The sequence below is a fragment of the Pelophylax lessonae genome, assembly GCF_965119305.1.
Source record: "Pelophylax lessonae genome assembly, chromosome: 1".
Taxonomy (NCBI): domain Eukaryota; kingdom Metazoa; phylum Chordata; class Amphibia; order Anura; family Ranidae; genus Pelophylax; species Pelophylax lessonae.
The window spans coordinates 329,690,201-329,707,688 of NC_138768.1; the positions used below are offsets into that span (position 1 = coordinate 329,690,201).

At 43.8% G+C, this 17,488-nt stretch overlaps 1 protein-coding gene across 4 annotated transcripts in view; it reads right to left on the minus strand.

Moving 5' to 3' along the window:
• The window catches only part of CARMIL3 (capping protein regulator and myosin 1 linker 3), a 166,169-nt gene that overhangs the window by 29,050 nt on the left and 119,631 nt on the right, over window positions 1-17,488 (minus strand). For all 4 annotated transcript variants that reach the window (XM_082260241.1, XM_082260242.1, XM_082260243.1 and 1 more), the window contains exons 21-27: window positions 16,697-16,869; window positions 14,219-14,287; window positions 14,036-14,129; window positions 12,884-12,979; window positions 12,667-12,795; window positions 12,048-12,161; window positions 1,111-1,283 (exon numbers count right to left, since the gene is read on the minus strand). In XM_082260241.1, coding sequence (XP_082116367.1) covers window positions 1,111-1,283; window positions 12,048-12,161; window positions 12,667-12,795; window positions 12,884-12,979; window positions 14,036-14,129; window positions 14,219-14,287; window positions 16,697-16,869 — 848 coding nt within the window. The remainder of the gene's footprint in view (window positions 1-1,110; window positions 1,284-12,047; window positions 12,162-12,666; window positions 12,796-12,883; window positions 12,980-14,035; window positions 14,130-14,218; window positions 14,288-16,696; window positions 16,870-17,488) is intronic.

The following is a 17,488-nucleotide window of genomic DNA, read 5'->3' on the forward strand; positions in this document are numbered from 1 at the left end:
TCCCCTTGTAAGGTTTTTCCTTGAATTCTAAATTTTGTTTAGGTTATTCAATATTGTATTTTTTTTTCTGCTTGTAAATGTATGTGGAAATAAGTAATACTAAACTTTTATAGAATAAAGTTTATTTAAAAAATATGAAAATAGACCGTCCATCATGTCAAATTCCTGCATATATACAAAGCTTGTGATCAGGAGCCTGACAAGCATTAGAATAATTTTTAACTAATACATTTTTTTTTCTGTGCCTTTATTTGAAAAGACAATATCAAGTGATCCTGTAATATAAGAGTGATGAGGCTAGACAATGCAATAAGAAGCTGTTCATTTTTTTTTATATTCAAAACTAGTTTTTAAATTTAGTGAAAAATCTTATAGGTTTTAAACTTGCAAGAAAAAATGGAAATTATAAAACTTCTCTTAAAAATTCGCAGGCAATAAAACCTTACTTTTTTTTGATAAATCAAGCATTATTACCAAACTAGGTGATAAACCCTATACTAACACTTTGAGTGTCATTATGCATTGTTATGGGGGTATGTAATACTGCAACTTCATGCATCAGGACCGCATTATCCATAAGGACAAGGATACACCAGTGTTACAGGACTGAAGGTGATTATTGCAGCCAGAGCTGCTTTTTTAAATCTGTACCTTGCCTTGGACCCATTTTATTGAAAATATCTGCTCTGGGTTGGGCTTTAAGGCTTTAGTACTGTTAAGTCAATATCCCAGAAAAAGTATGCAGATCTGGAGTTCAGAATTCACTATGACTTTCTTGGACTTTCTTGGTATCTATGCTTCTACTGGGTCAATGACCCAAGAAGTATTGAAGCCAGAGGTGTCCTTAACAGTCGGTACATGTTTACGTTACTGTAGCTCTTTTCGTCAGTATTTTGTGGGAATTACCCTATCTCTAACGCTTTCTAGGGCTATATATTTTGTTGTGGATGATACTATGGTCCAGTGATGGCATCCCTTGGCACCCCAGATGTTTTGGAACTACATTTCCTATAATGCTCATGCACTCTGCAGTGTAGTTAAGCATCATGGGCAATGTAGTTTCAAAACATCTGGGGTGCCAAGGTTCGCCATCACTGCTACAGTCCTTACCTCAGCTTGTTGTGTATGTCACTCCCCACTTGGCGAAGCATATCTCGGATGTGAGGTGGGCTGAGTCCATGTTGTTCTCTAAGTCTGCAAAGCATTGCTCCTCCTCGCTGTGCATCCCTTGCTGCCCCAGGGAAAAGATCCTGAGTAGCCTCCCACATGGTGTCTGCAATGTTCTAGGAAAGCAAATATAAAGTTAGTCTGTTATTTTAAAAGGGTTTAAAATGCCATGGTATATGAGTGCAGGTCTTCGTAGGAATATGGTCCAAGTCCAACACTCGTATATGCATGTGAGTGACAAATTAAAACTGCTAAAATGTGATTAAAAACACAGTCAGTTTTACACTTGAAAATGTGCCTTGTATATCAAAGGAAGAAGTATTTTTTTGGCCACATCAACAAATAAGATTATCTTCTTCACTGCAGTATTGCAGAATGGACATGAGAATTCAATCATATGCTACACAAGTAAAAAAATATCCTTCTTTAGAACCTTTGATAAATTAAGTTTGCGGTTCAAAACTTGATCTAACTGCCAATCATCTTTAACCGCTTGCCTGTGAGGGGCTAACCGCCGCAGTAAATAGTCGTGCGGCGGTCAGCCCCTCACAGGCAAAGCGACGTAGTACTACGTCGCTATCCTGTGAGGCTCTAGGGAGCGAGCACGCGGTCACGGACCCCCCCACCGCGTGTGCCCGGCGGACCCGATCTCTGTTCTTACACTAGTAGCCACAGCCAATCACAGTTAGAAACACGCCCCTAGGACACACTTAACCCCTCCCTCTCCAATACAGTTAACTCCTTCACTGCCAGTGTCATTTTTACAGTAACAGTGCATATGTATAGCACTGATTACTGCAGTAATGTCACTGGTAATCCCAAAAGTGTCAAAAATGTCAGTCAAGGGTCCGATCTGTCCGCTGCAATGTTGCAGTCCCGCAAAAAAAATCGCAGATCGCCACCATTACTCGTTAAAGAAAACGACAAAAATGACAAAAATCTTTCCCTTTGTTAGTAAACGCGATAACTTTTGCGCAAACCAATCAAAATACGCTTTTTGCAATTTTTTTTACCAAACATATGTAGCATAGAACAAATTGGCCAAAAATATTAAAAAATTTAGATTTTTACATTTTTTTGGGGAATTTCATATAAAAAAATGTGAAAAATATTGTTATTTTTGCAAAATTGACGCTCTTTTTTTGTTTATAGCGCATGATCAAAAAATCGCACAGGTGATCAAATACCACCAAAAGAAAGCTCTGTTTACGGGAAAAAAAGGACGTCAAATTTGTTTAGGTACAGCGTCGCACGACCGAGCAATTGTCCATTAAAGTCACACAGTGCCGAATCGCAAAATAGGCCCTGGTCAGGAAGGGGGTAAAATCTTCCGGGGCTTAAGTGGTTAAACATTTTTTTTCCTAGTGCAGATAGGAAGAGAGGAAATATCTCAGAGCCTGCCATATGAAAAAATAAACAAAAACAAATGTAATTTGTAGACCAATTTTAAGTATACAACTGCTCATTTTGCTACACACAAAAAAATATTAAATGTTTCTTTTTTAGTAATTTATAAAAATACATTTGCAATGACATTTTTTGTAATTTTGTAATGACATTTTTTGTAATGTTCTAATATTTTGTAGTAGGATACCAAAACACATAGAAAATAATTCACAAAATAACAGGGCACTGAGAGCTGTATGTTCCAAAATGTGTGGGAACAAAAATAACTTAATGCCTTAGTAAGCTAAAGCCTAAGTCCATCCATCTATTGTTTTGGATTGAGTGGGAAGAAGTTTACTTTTTTGTCAGCTTTTTATTTCTGTCTTTACAAGAAATGTGGGATGTGGTCATTATTGAGACGAGAAGAAACAGACAGCAATGAAAACATCACCAGATGTTCTAACTCTTCTCTGGTCTACTAAGATTGAGTTTCTATTGATGTCTTTGTCCCTCTTAGGCAGGTTTCTCAACAAGATATACGGGGACATTTCTCCACTAGGGATGCAGGCAGCAAAAAAACATTCCAAAACGTTTCTCTGCTCTATGCATAAAAAAACATAAAGTCTTGGCTAGAGTTAGGCTTTTCTTTCAAACTTCCTGTGTAGATAATCCAGTGCTGAACAGGAAACAGTCAGTTTAAATATCTTAGTAAAGCAAGATTCCAACAGCATACGGGATCCCACTTCTAAAGGTATATCTCAGGGGTGTAACTACAGGGGTAATAAAAAATAAAAATCGCACAGGGGATCAAATACCACCAAAAGAAAGCTCTATTTGTGGGAAAAAAAGGACATCAATTTTATTTAGGTACAATGTCGCACTACCACGCAATTGTCCTTTAAACTAACGCAGTGCCGAATCGCAAAATATGGCCTGGTCATTAACCACTTTAGCCCCGGAGGATTTTCCTGCTAAACGACCAGGGGGTATTTTGCGATTCCGCACTGCGTGACTTTAACGGACAATTGCGCGGTTGTGCGACGCTGTACCTAAACAAATTTGACGTCCTTTTTTTCCCACAAACAGAGCTTTCTTTTGGTGGTATTTGATCACCTGTGCGCTTTTTACTTTTTGCGCTATAAACAAAAAAAGAGCGTAAATTTTGCAAAAATAACAATATTTTTCACATTTTTTTATATGAAATTCCCCAAAAAAAAAATGTAAAAATCAAAATTTTTTAACATTTTCAGCCAATTTATTTTATGCTACATATGTTTGGTAAAAAAAATCGCAAAAAGCGTATTTTTATCGGTTTGCGCAAAAGTTATCGCGTTTACGAACAAAGGGAAAGATTTTTGTCATTTTTGTTGTTTTTTTTAACGCGTAATGGCGGCGATCTGCGATTTTTTTGCGGTACTGCGACATTGGGGCGGACAGATTGGACCCTTGACTGACATTTTTGACACTTTTGGGGTTACCAGTGACATTTCTACAGTAATCGATGCTATACATATGCACTGTTACTGTAAAAATACACTGGTAGTGAAGGGGTTAACTTTATTTGGGAGGGAGGGGCTGTGTGTGTCCCTAGGGGCGTGCTTTCTACTGTGATTGGCTGTGGCTTGAGCTGTAAGGACACTGATCAACGGTTCTACATAGTAGATCCGTGTGATCAGTGTTTTTACACCGAGGAGAATGACAGGTGGCTTGTTTACACAAGCCGCCTGACTTACTCCCTCTCCCCCGACGATCGCCGAGTGACCGGTGGACATCGGGTCTGCCGGTCACACGCGCGGGGGGGACCGTGACCGCGCGGGAGCGCGCCTCCGCGGGCGCGCGCGCGCTCCCCAGAGCCTCACAGGCTAGCGACGTAGACCTACGCCGCTCTGCCTGTGAGGGGCTGACTGCCGCAGTAAATATACTGTGAGCAGTCGGCAAGTGGTTAAGGGGGCAAATCATTCCGGTCCAGAAGTGGTTAATCTGCAGCTCTGTAATTTTCTGAAAATGCAATATGGCTACCTGGAGGTGTTCAACATCTTCTCCAGGCTTCTTCTCCAGTGGTTTCAGAATTATCTATCAGCTGTGGCAGCCGCAGAGCTCTAATGAGGAAATCTGCTGGGCCTGCATCCCTTTAGAAATGCTCCTATTGGAAGTATCTCACCAAAAATGATATTTTAATTACGGGGATGCCTGAAATCTGACTTGTATCTTAGGCAGACTTCTGGGAAAATCGGTGAGCCAATCACACAAGCAGGAAATTATGTTTCTCTGTCGCTCATTGACAGACGTAGTCCTCCTTGATTAATATCAACTCGGGTTATACTGCCCTCTACAGGAGTAGGACTAGACAGGAAAGAAAACGTTCTGGCCACACCCTAGGGGCAGTCCCAGAGGGTATATCCTCTCACTTCCTGCTACAGGATATCAGTTTTTTTCTGTCTAGTTAGGAGTAAGGACCTAAGTTCCTTGCTGGGATATTTGGTCCTGGCAAGATTTTTTAGAAATACTTTTTTTTAGGCAGCTTTTCTTCTCCAGTGTTCCTGTGAGATCTTCAAGCAAGTACGCTGAAACTGGGCGACGGGCTGGATATTGAGATCCAGTGGTCACCCCCGTTCAGCCTACAAGCGCGTGCAGGCCATAGCTCCGCGCTGGGTCGGCCGCGACATAGTCCCACTGGACGGGGACTGACCCTGCGAGTTAAACGTCTCGCCTGGACGTCAATGACCAGTTGCAAACTGAGTCACGGCGTCCGTATTGGTCGACAGCCCCCCCACCCCGGTGGAGAGGGGTTCTGTCAGGAGTTGGCGCCCGCCTGGTTCCGGTATGGTGAGTAAAATGTTCCCCCTCTCCCCCATGTCGGGTTTGTTGGTGGACGCGGACCCCTCTCTGGGATGGATGGACGTGATCCTAGCAGGTGTCATTGATCCCCCTCTTAAGAGTTGGTTTGGGAGCTGACTATCTATAGTCACTATATGACACTATAAGGGAGATGACTGAAGTCAGTGGCAGACTGCTAAAAGGCATTACTATTAAGGTATAGAGGTATCCTACCTGACATAATGTGTATACAGGCCAATGCCTATGCCTGGATTACCGCATCCGCAGGTCGCCATCCTTCCATAAAGCCGATCACCTCCGCAGGCCGCACAGGCCGAGGACTACCTCCCGCAGGCCGCACAGGCCGAGCACACACTCCGGCAGGCCGCACAGGCCGAGGACTACCTCCCGCAGGCCGCACAGGCCGAGCGCACACTCCCGCAGGCCACACAGGCCGAGCGCACATTCCCGCAGGCCGCACAGGCCGAGCGCACACTCCCGCAGGCCGCACAGGCCGAGCGCATACCCCCGCAGGCCGCTGCTACTTTGCTCAAGCAGTCGCTATCCTCCACAGGCCGCCGCCATTTTCCTGCAGATCGCACGAGGCTGCCATATTGGCGTAGCCTCGTGTCTCCAGCATGGGGGCGGCCATGTTTGAGGTGACCAAACACCTCGAGGAGTAATTGGGAGGCGCCGGAAGGCGTGTGAAGGGGCGGAGCCGCCTCCTTGGCCCGGGAAAGCAAGCCAAAGACTTCCTGTCTGTAACAGACAGTGCTGGAAGCAGGTTGATAAGAAACTTCTGTGCATCAAGTGAGCCTTGGGGTCTCTCTCTCTCTCTCTCTCTGAGGGGTCCAAGCAGGTACACTGAGGGGCGCTATTGCGCTGGGGGACTAAGTAAAAAAAAAAAAAATGTTTTTTCTTGCAATTAATTTTTTGTGTTTGCTGGCAAGTGTCTTGTTAATCATGAACCCTGCCACACATGTATCCCCACCTAATCCCCTCGAGGTGGCCGCAGGTCCCTCCAGTACCCCACTTGTGATGATGCATTATCAGCAGTTTGGAGTCTTGGGTATCCCGGGTGGAGGTAGCCGGTCAGGGACGGGGGTCAAGAAAAGCGACCCCCGCCTACCCCTATTTCATCTGATAATTCAGATACGGATTCTGAGCTGGTCATTGCAGCCCCTTTTCTGGGGTTGTTGTCTCAGGTACGGTCTCCTCGGACAGTGAGGAGGACGCTTCTGCCTCCGCCATAGCACAAGAAGCGTTGGTGGAGGCACTAGTTGTGTCTGTCCGGGAAACCTTAAATCTTGAGATTACACCGGCAGAGGTAGCCGAGACTGATATTCTTTTTTTGGTACTAGCAAGCCTACCAAAATGGCGAAGGGTTTCCCTTGCCCAAATGGGGTTGTCCGAAAACGAACCCCTGCTATTTCCAAACGCATTGCTAGGCGCTATCAGTTTGAGGTATCCCTCATTATAAGATAGACGGTACCACCAATAGTGGACTCACCGATTTCCAGACTAGATAAAGCCACTGTTATCCCGTTGGATTGACAGAATGGGCCCCCACCCATCTCTAGGGTGGGGGGACGTCTTCACCGGTTTCCGGATCCATGGCTTTCCAGAATCCCGGATAAAGGGGTTCGCGAGGTCATACGGTCGGGATACAAGATCGAGTTTCGATCACTTCCACCGGTGCGATTCTTCCCTTCCAATATTCGACATCCCCGGGTCGCTTAAAAAGCTTTGCGGGGGACAGCTTGATGCAACAGGGAGTGGTAGTTCCCATTCCTTGGACAGTTTCAGGGGTTCTAGTCGAACCTGTTCACAATGCCCAGGAAAAAGGGCTAGGTGCGTCCAATTCTGGTCCTGGGAGAGATGGAGTCCATCCGAACAGTGGTGGCCTCCCTGCATCAGGGGGATCTCCTGGCGTCCATAGACATTTAGGATGCCTATCTTCATATCCCCATCGTCACAGGCTGGTTCCCACCAGGACACTGAACTATCTGGGCCTAATTTTGGATACATCCTTGGCAAGAGTGTTTTTCCATGCGGAGAAACTCCAGAAGATTCAGTCAATGATTCGGATGTTGCTGTCCGTCAACTGGCTGGGACTGATGGTCGCCTCCTTAGAGGCAGTACCGTTTGCCCAGTCTCATACCCGAATTCTCCAAGAGGAGATTCTTCTCAAATGGAATCGGAATCCTGATTCCCTGGACAATCGGATCCGATTGAGCGAGCGGACCAGGAAGGCTCTGGTCTGGTGGCTTCGGTCTTCGATGCTCAGCCAGGGGAAGTCATTTCTTCTGATAAATTCCAGGTTACCGATAAATGTGTTGGAACTGAGAGCGATCAGACTTTGTCCGATTTTTTGGACCGAGCAGCTCCAGGGCAGCCCGATTCGGATCCAATCGGACTATGCCACGGTCATGACTTATGTCAATCACCAAGGGGCACCAAGAGTGCCCTGGCGGCCATAGAAGTGGCCAACATTCTTTATTGGGCGGAACAGTTGTTCCAGCTCTCTCCGCGATATTCATCCCGGGGGTGGACAGGCAGATTATCTCAGCCGTCAGATTCTGGATCAAGCGGAATAGTCTCTTCATCCAGAGGCATTTCACCAGCTGTCCCTGCATTGGGGCACCCCGAATATGGATCTGTTGGCATGTCGGCTCAACAGGGCTCGCGCCCGCGATCTTCTAGCAGACGCAGCAGACGCGCTGAGCGCCCCGTAGGGGCAGTATCAGCTATTATATGTCTTCCCCCCTCTCAAGTTGCTGCTGAGATTTCTCCGCAGGATAGAGGTGGAGGGAACTCCAGTTATCCTGGTAATTCCGGGCTGGCCTCGTCAAGCCGGGTACGCCGACTTGGGCAGACTAGTCGCGGACGCTCCTTGGAGACTTCCTCTCAGGGAGTATCTGCGGTCTCAAGGACCGATCTTCCATCGTGCTTTACAGTCGCCGGCTTTAACGGCCTGGCCATTGAGACCCAGGTACTGAAGGACAGAGGATTGTCAGCTTCAGTTATTCCTACTCTAATTAAAGCAAGGAAAGCGACTTCCAGCAAAGTCTATTATCGCACATGGAAGACTTATATTTCGTGGTGTGAATCTTTGGGATTTCCTCCACGTACCTATTTGGTGACCCGAATTTTGGCTTTTCTGCAAAAGGGGGTTGAGCAGAAACTATCCTTGAGCACCATCAAGGGTCAGGTTTCAGCGTTAGCAATCTTCTTTCAGAAGCCGCTGGCTACTCATTCCTTGGTGCGGAATTTCATCCAGGGGGTGCGGCACTTGGCTCCGCCAGTGCGCGCGCCCTTACCGCCCTGGGATCTTAATTTGGTTTTGTCGGTTCTGCAGAAACCTCCCTTTGAAAATATCAGGGAGATTCCCTTGCTTACATTATCCCAGTAGGTGGCCTTCTTGGTGGCTATCACTTCTGCACGCAGGGTGTCAGAACTGGCTGCATTATCATGCCATTCCCCATATCTAGTGGTTCATAGAGATAAGGTAGTTCTTCATCCGAAGCCATCCTTTCTTCCTAAGGTGGTTTCAGATTTTCATCTGAATGAAGATATTGTGCTACCTTCCTTGTGTCCTAAGCCCAATCATCCTCGGGAATGTGCGTTGCATTCCTTGGATGTAGTTCGGGCAATCAGGGTATACCTGAAGACTACGGAATCGTTCCGTAAAACGGATTCACTTTTTGTGATCACGGATGGCCCCAGAAAGGGGTTGCCTGCATCTGCCGCGACTATCTCCAAATGGATTAGACAGATGGCGGTACAGGCTTATTCTATTAAGGGTCGGAATCCTCCGTTCCCTGTTAAGGCGCACTCCACTCGAGCGCTCAGTACTTCCTGGGCCTACCGCCATCAGGCGTCAGTGAGTGGTCCAGGTTTGCAAGGCGGCTACCTGGTCGTCGGTGCATACCTTTACAAAATTTTATAAAGTTGATGTGATGGCATCGTCAGATGCCTCTTTTGGCCGCAAGGTTTTGCAGGCCGCAATTTGAGGAGACCGGTGGTCTACCTCGAGGGTTTTTTCCGTTGGAATTTCAGTTGAGTCTCATCTTTGGATTGATGAGCCTTTAAAACTTCTAGTTGGCACCGGTTGGGCCTTCTAGATTGGATTTTGATTTCCATTTTCCCACCCCTCATTTGTGGCACTGCTTTGGGACATCCCGAGTTGATATTAATCAAGGAGGACTACGTCTGTCAATGAGCGACAGAGAAAAATTGATTTTTGTAAGATCTTACCGTAAAATCCTTTTCTCTTAAGCTCATTGACGTAGTACCCGCCCCTCTGTTTTTGAGTTGGGTTGGGTTAAATTCTCTGACACTGCTTTGTGACATAACTGATATCCTGTAGCAGGAAGTGAGAGGATATACCCTCTGGGACTGCCCCTAGGGTGTGGCCAGAACGTTTTCTTTCCTGTCTAGTCCTACTCCTGTAGAGGGCAGTATAACCCGAGTTGATATTAATCAAGGAGGACTACGTCTGTCAATGAGCTTAAGAGAAAAGGATTTTACGGTAAGATCTTACAAAAATCAATTTTTCTGAAGTGTGGTCAGTACACACTACAGAAAAGCTCCAGGTAGCCATATTGCATTGCAATTTCAGAAAATTACAACAGCTGCAGATTGAAAAGGAAAGGTCATTTTTAATAACATTCAATTACAATATGACTTGTGTCGCAATTGTATATTGCTTTTTCTTTATTTGCTATTTTTTTTCCCTACCAAAGTGGAGCTACCCTTAAACCACTTGCCTACTGGACACTTAACCACTTAAGCCCCGGAGGATTTGGCTGCTAAAAGACCAGGGGATATTTTGCGATTCGGCACTGTGTGAATTTAACGGACAATTGTGCGGTCGTGCGACGCTGTACCTAAACAAATTTGACGTCCTTTTTTCCCCACAAACAGAGCTTTCTTTTGGTGGTATTTGATCACCTGTGCGATTTTTTGATCACGCGCTATAAACAAAAAAAGAGCGTCAATTTTGCAAAAATAACAATATTTTTCACATTTTTTTATATGAAATTCCCCAAAAAAAAAAGTAAAAGTCAATTTTTTAACATTTCCGGCCAATTTGTTTTATGCTACATATGTTTGGTAAAAAAAATCGCAAAAAGCGTATTTTGATTGGTTTGCGCAAAAGTTATCGCGTTTACTAACAAAGGGAAAGATTTTTGTCATTTTTGTTGTTTTTTTTTTTTAACGCGTAATGGCGGCGATCTGCGATTTTTTTGCGGTACTGCGACATTGCGGTGGACAGATCGGACCCTTGACTGACATTTTTGACACTTTTGGGGTTACCAGTGACATTTCTACAGTAATCAGTGCTATATATATATGCACTGTTACTGTAAAATTACACTGGCAGTGAAGGGGTTAACTTTATTTGAGAGGGAGGGGCTGTGTGTGTCCCTAGGGGCGTGATTCTAACTGTGATTGGCTGTGGCTTGAGGTGTAGTTACACTGATCAACGGTTCTACATAGTAGAACCGTATGATCAGTGTCTCTACACAGGGAGAACTGACAGGCAGCTTGTTTACACAAGCTGCCTGCCTTTCTCCCTCTCCCCAGACCCTCCCAGGCTAGTGACGTACCGATACGTCACTCTGCCTGTGAGGGGCTGACCGCCGCAGTATATGTACTTGCGGCGGTCGGCAAGTGGTTAAACCCCCTTCCTGCCCAGGCCAATTTTCACCTTTGAGCACTGTCACACTTTAAATGACCGAAAATTTTGAATAAAAAAAAAATTCTTTTATAGTTATAAAATCTTGCAAACAGGTAATTTTTCACCTTAATTGATGTGCACTGATGAGCACTAATAGGCTGCACTGATGGGCACTGATAAGGCGGCACTCATAAGGTGGCACTGGTGGGCACCGATAGGTGGCACTGATGGGCACTGATAAGTGGCACTGATGGTCACTTATAGGCACTGGTAGGTGACACTGATAGGCAGCTCTGATGATGAGGCACTGATTGGCAGCACTGATAGGTAGCACTGGTGGGCATTGATAGGTGGCACTGGTTCGCATTGATAGGTGGCACTGGTGAGCACTAGTAGGTGCCACTGACCTGCACTGGTTGGTGGCACTGGTGGGCAGAGATGAGGCAGCAGTGTCTCTCTCTTTTCGGAGAAAAAAGAGAGCGACTAAAACTAAAATCCCTGCATCTATAGACCTCCACAGTCTAACAATAACCTATCTAGCCCTGTAAAGAAGAAATCAGAATACACCTTTTTTAAAGCCGATCTGATTCGGTCTCCAGGGATGGAAGCTCTACAGAGGACATGGCCGACAACGGCTGTGAAATGAATGGGGAGTGACGTCACCCATAGACTTACTATGGGGCTTCCGCTGTCGAATGTGTCCTCTGCATGGCGAAGCTGCGGCTGACAGTTCAGTGCAGGATCGAATCAGATTGGCTTCAAAAAATGTATGTATACTGATTTCTTCTTTACAGGGTTAGATAGGTTAGTGTTAGATCGTTGATGTCTGTAGATGCAGGGATATTAGTTTTAGGGTGGACTTCTACTTTAAGCAATAGTTAGATTGTTAAACATGGCAATCTACACCGAAGAGAAGCTAAATATGAAAAATGGACACAAAGGGAAAGAAAGATGGAAATGTCACATTTGAAAGACACAATGCTTTTTTTAGTACCTGCAGTTCCCTATCCACTGCTCGAGACAATTCATATGAGACCGTTTCAAGGAGGCGCTGAGCGGGGCCAGAAGGAGACAGCCAGCTGCCCGCTTCTAGGAGACGTGGTAATAACTGGTGGTAAGAAGGGGAAAAGTGTCAGGGTTAGAAACAGATACATTGAAAACTATGTATGTAACTTTGGAATAATATACTGTATCTCCCTCTAGGGAGGAAGATAACTTTCAGTGTGTCTAAAGAAGAAATGTGTTACTGTTGCTATTAATTAAGGGTCTTTCGGAGTAGCATGCATAATTTCTTATTCTTTGGAGATCAATAGCTATATAATGACATCATACTGTAATATGACAGTATATTACATCATTCTTTATAAGGTCGTTGCCGATCATATGCTTTGCTAAACACCAGAATATTCTTGCACTGGAATGGACTGAATAAAGCGGGATGTAGCTATAATTACAATCATTACTAGATTATTTCTCCCCATGTACTTAATATGTGGTATTCTGTATTTTCTTATATGAATCTAAATATTTCATATTATATTATGGTTTCTTTTTAACAGCCTGTGGTCCAGGGATCAGCATGACTTGTGTGCATTAGTTTAGGAGAGGCTTACTGCCCGACAGTTCTTGGCATCTCGGAGAAGCTGTCTTGCGCATATGATATCTTCTTGGACAGTTTCCAGGTCACATGACCGCAAAGCATTAATGTGATCATTTATCAACATCGATAGTGTCTGCAGCATCTAATAGTGGGAGGTGGATAAAGGAAGAGAGAAAGACTGTTAGATTATGCAAGTAAGAGATGGGATAGTGAAATGGGACTTCTATTACCTGTTCTGCACTATTTGCTACTCCCTGTTGAAGTCGTAGTGCTCTTTGATCAGAGGCAGCCAAAGTCTGAGAGTTTCGAAGGAGACAGCTATGTATCTGAGAAAAATAATACATTATTGGTTTGTTCTGTTCCTGTTCTTAAATCCATCCCCTAGCACCCATTTTCTGGATCACTCAGTGTCTCTTCTCTTCTCCTTTGAGCAAATTCTCCTCTTTCTCTCCAAAGCCATTAGAATATTTCACTTCTTTGCTCACACAGCTAATATTTTACCATAAGTTCCCCTTCTGTTCCTGATCTGCTGCGCCCCCAACAGCACAGCACATTTCTTCCTTTATCTCTACTATAGCTTTCCACTATAACCTCAGATATGATTGTGCGTAGTCTTCCAACCCAAGCCTGCTCTCCATTTCTCATCTTCAGATCCCTATCCTGCATAAATTCCAAGCTCCCCCCAAAATCCCATTAAGGTCCAAGCTTTATCCAATTTTCATTAACTCTGTCATATTTTCTACATAATGCATATGCCCACTGCCCTGTGTTCCCAAAAAGTGGTACAAATTATTTTTCTCTTTGCTACACCATCAGCACCCACTCCACTCTCCACTATCAACCCCCATCCCCAAACCATCTGCCACCCTTTCTACCATATGGGTTCCACCATCAGCTTCCATTCCCTACCATATCAACTTTGATCCTACCAACTTCACCATAAATTTGCACCCACTATACCCTATCACCTTCCTAGCACCACCATGATCCTTTTCTTCCTTCCTCTAAAGAGACTATACATGACCTATAAAAATAAAAGACTATGTTAAAGTTGTCCACACATTTCAGATTGTATCTGTGGAATATGGATGTTGTGTGTGGACATGGTGGAAGCATGTGTAATATATCAAACCCTTTTTTTCCCATTTAGTCTTTTACAGGAGAATCATTTAAATAAAAATCTATTTGGGTGTTTCTTACCTTTCAAGGTCATAAAGAACACTAGCAATCACATCTTGATAGTAACATATCTTTATAAAGGTCCTTGAAGTCGGTGGACCCATCCCTTTGATTTGCTCTGCCAGTTCTGTTTTACTAAATAGGCAAAAATTGTAGGTCTCCACAAATGTCATAAAACAGGCTTCTATGAACCAACCATTTACCTTCCTCCAGGCACTTTCTGCTCTCTCAGGGTGTCTCTGGTAAGCCTGGCAGATGTCTCCCACAGGAAAGGACATGAAGCGAAGTGTTTTATTTCTAGTTTGCATAAATAGAAGTAATAATATCATTATGGTTTATTTTAGCCTCCTAGTCCATATATGAAAAGCCCCATTTTGCCAACTCACTTTTCAAGTGCTCTTGCCACATCCATAAACCCAGAAGCTGACACTGCATTCCTGTCCCAAAGCACAGATCTGGAGAAGGCATATATCAGACAGGAGATATATGAAAGTCAGTCTATTTTTTTTTTTTATCACACTGTAAGCACAATATCCTACAGTATTCAGAGCAGGCCTTTAAGAACATCAGACATATAATATATCAAGCTTTTTCTACTTTGCTAGTAAACACATTAGAAAGAATAATAAAAATGAGCAGTGGAGTTTATTCAGTCGTAATGCAAATCCCTCCCTTTCTAACATTCTCTAATTAATCAACAGCTGGTTAGTTATAAACCTGGTCCAACAGGAGGTATATAGCTGAAGTATATTTCCAGGTGGCCTGGTTAGGGCTAACATTAATTGAGTTTTTTCAGGGCTGAATTTCTATACTAATTCCCTCTGGGGCCAAAAGTCTTGTTCAAAGGTCTACTGCTTAGCCTTATGCCCCATACACACGTGCAGATTATCTGCAGACTTTTGTCTGCAGACTTACCAAAACCATATAATATGAGGTCAAACCTAAACACTTTCAATTTGTATGCAATGCGGCAGGCCCTTGCACTACATAGAAAAGGTAAGTCTGCAGACAAAAGTCTGCAGATAATCTGCACGTGTGTATGGGGCATTAGTATCATACTAAGACTGTGAGAAACTGTTGGTCCACTCTGTGTTATTATGCCTAAATCCATTGAAAGAAGGGTAGGGCAAACTGTTGCCCTACTCTACTAGCAATTTGGTTCTAGAAATGCAGACCTAGACTTGTTGAACTACCAAGTATGCTTTCTACCAATACACTGCAGACCAGTCTGGAATATATTTATATTTTATTTATTATCTATTATACACTGCTCAAAGGAATAAGTGGACACTTTGAAAACACATCAGATCTCAATGGGATATCTATATTGATATGGACTGGGTAATGTGTTAGGATCGAAAGGATGTCACATTGTTTGATGGAAAGGAAAATTATCAACCTACAGAGGGCTGAATTCAAAGACCCCTCAAAGTGAAAAAATGATACAGCAGGATAGTCATTTTGCTGAAATTTCATTACAGCAACTCAAAATGGTACTTAGTAGTTTGTAATGCCCCTATGTGCTTGTATGCATGAGTGACAACATTGGGGCATGCTCCTAATGAGATAGCAGATGGTGCCCTGGGGTATTTTCTCCCATATCTGGACCAGGGCATCACTAAGTTCCTGAACAGACTGAGGTGCAACCTGATGGCATCAGATAGACTGAAACATAATGTCCCAGAGGTGTTCTATTGGATTTTGCGTCAGGTGAGGGTGTGGACCATTCAATGGATCCAATTCCTTCATCCTCCAGGAACTGGCTGCATACTCTACCCACATGAGGCCAGGCATTGTAATGCACCAGGAGGAACCCAGGACCCACTGCACCAGCGTATTTTGACAATGGGTTCAAGGATTTCATCCCAATAATTAATGGCAGTCAGGGTGCCATTGTCCAGCCTGTAGAGGTCTGTGTATTTCTCCATGGATATGCCTCCCCAGATCATCACTTACGCACCACCAAACCGGTCATGCTGAACGATGTTTCAGGCAGCATAACGTTCTCCACAGTTTCTCCAGACCCTTTCACGTCTGTCATATGTGCCCAAGGTGAACCGGCAAACCTGCCAATTCTGGTGTTCAATGGCAAATGCCATTCGAGTTCCACAGCACTGGGCAGTGAGCATAGGGCCCACTAGAGGACTAGAGGAAGTCTGTTTGTTTGATCAGAGGCATTCTCACCAGTGGCCTGCTGGAGGTCATTTTGTAGGGCTCTGGCAGTGCTCATCCTGTTCCTCCTTGCACAAAGGAGCAGATACAGGTCCTGCTGATGGGTTAAGGACCTTCTACAGCCCTGTCCAAGTCTCCAAGTCTCCTAGAGTAACTGCCTGTCTTTTGGAATCTCCTCCATGCTCTTGAGACTGTGCTGGGAGACACAGCAAACCTTCTGGCAATGGCACGTATTGATGTGCCATCCTGGAGGAGTCGGACTTCCTGTGCAACCTCTTCAGGGTCCAGGTATCGCCTCATGCTACCAGTAGTGATACTGACCCTAGCTAAACGCAAAACTATTGAAAAACAGTCTGCAAAGATGAGTAGGGAAAAATATTTCAGTGGCCTCCACCTGTAAAACCATTCCTGTTTTGGAGGTCACCTCATTGTTGCCCATCTAGTGCACCTGTTTTTAATTTCAATAACACCAAAATAGCTGAAACTGATTACCAACCCCTTCTGCTACTTAACTGACCAGATCAATATCCCAGGAGTTTAACTGACTTGATGCTATACTCTGATTAAAAAATGTTCCTTTAATTTTTTGGATTAGTGTACATGGGAATGACAATCAGCATCTCTGCTGCCCAAGCATGGTCTATGTTGACTATTTAGACACCCAGCCCTGTAAATCCTATAGTAGAACTCACCGTAGAGTACTGTTTATCTGTAAGGTTTTTCCTAGCATCTTTGCTCCAATATCTGACATTCCGTTGCCGCTAATATCCAACTCTTGAAGAGATGTGTTGCTCCCAAGAGCATTAAGCACGATACAAGTGCGAGATTTTAGACGAGAGTCTGCGAGAGACAGAGACTGCAGGCACTGAGAGGAAACATAAAAAAATAAATTTGACAATGCAAATACATAAAGTATTAGATTTCTGAATATTCAAGTATTTATTACTGTATACATTTTTTTTTATAAGAAAACAACTAAAGTCCAATAATCTATAACAGCCAATAAAATGTTTGCCTGCGACAGTTCAGTGTATCCAGATTAATTAAAGCTGATTTCTATTTAGCAGATCAGGTCTGAGTAAGCGCAGTTGCTCCCGTGCTCTGTAAAAAAAAAGATCTATCTGCTACAAATAAAATGCATTTGCAGGTGCCCTAAATCGATCATTACAGTTCATCTATTTACTAGTGATCAGTAAAATTAAGAGTTTTAATTTCTCCAAATGATCAGCATAAATTGTAGGATTTTATCAGAAATGTTGCCATGTTGGTGAAATGCAGTGACGTCAATGGAGAAGGCAAAATGAAAATGTTTTTCCTGGCTTTTAATGGTGTAATTGGCTTTAAATGGCTCCCGAGAGTTATGAAAGTGCCTTTTAAGTATCCTGGACCTCGTTTTGTATCAAGAAAGCTCTTTATCATCTTTTTTTTCTAAAAAAAAATGGGCAGTGTAAAAAAAGTAAAGCTAAATGAAATAAATAAACTAA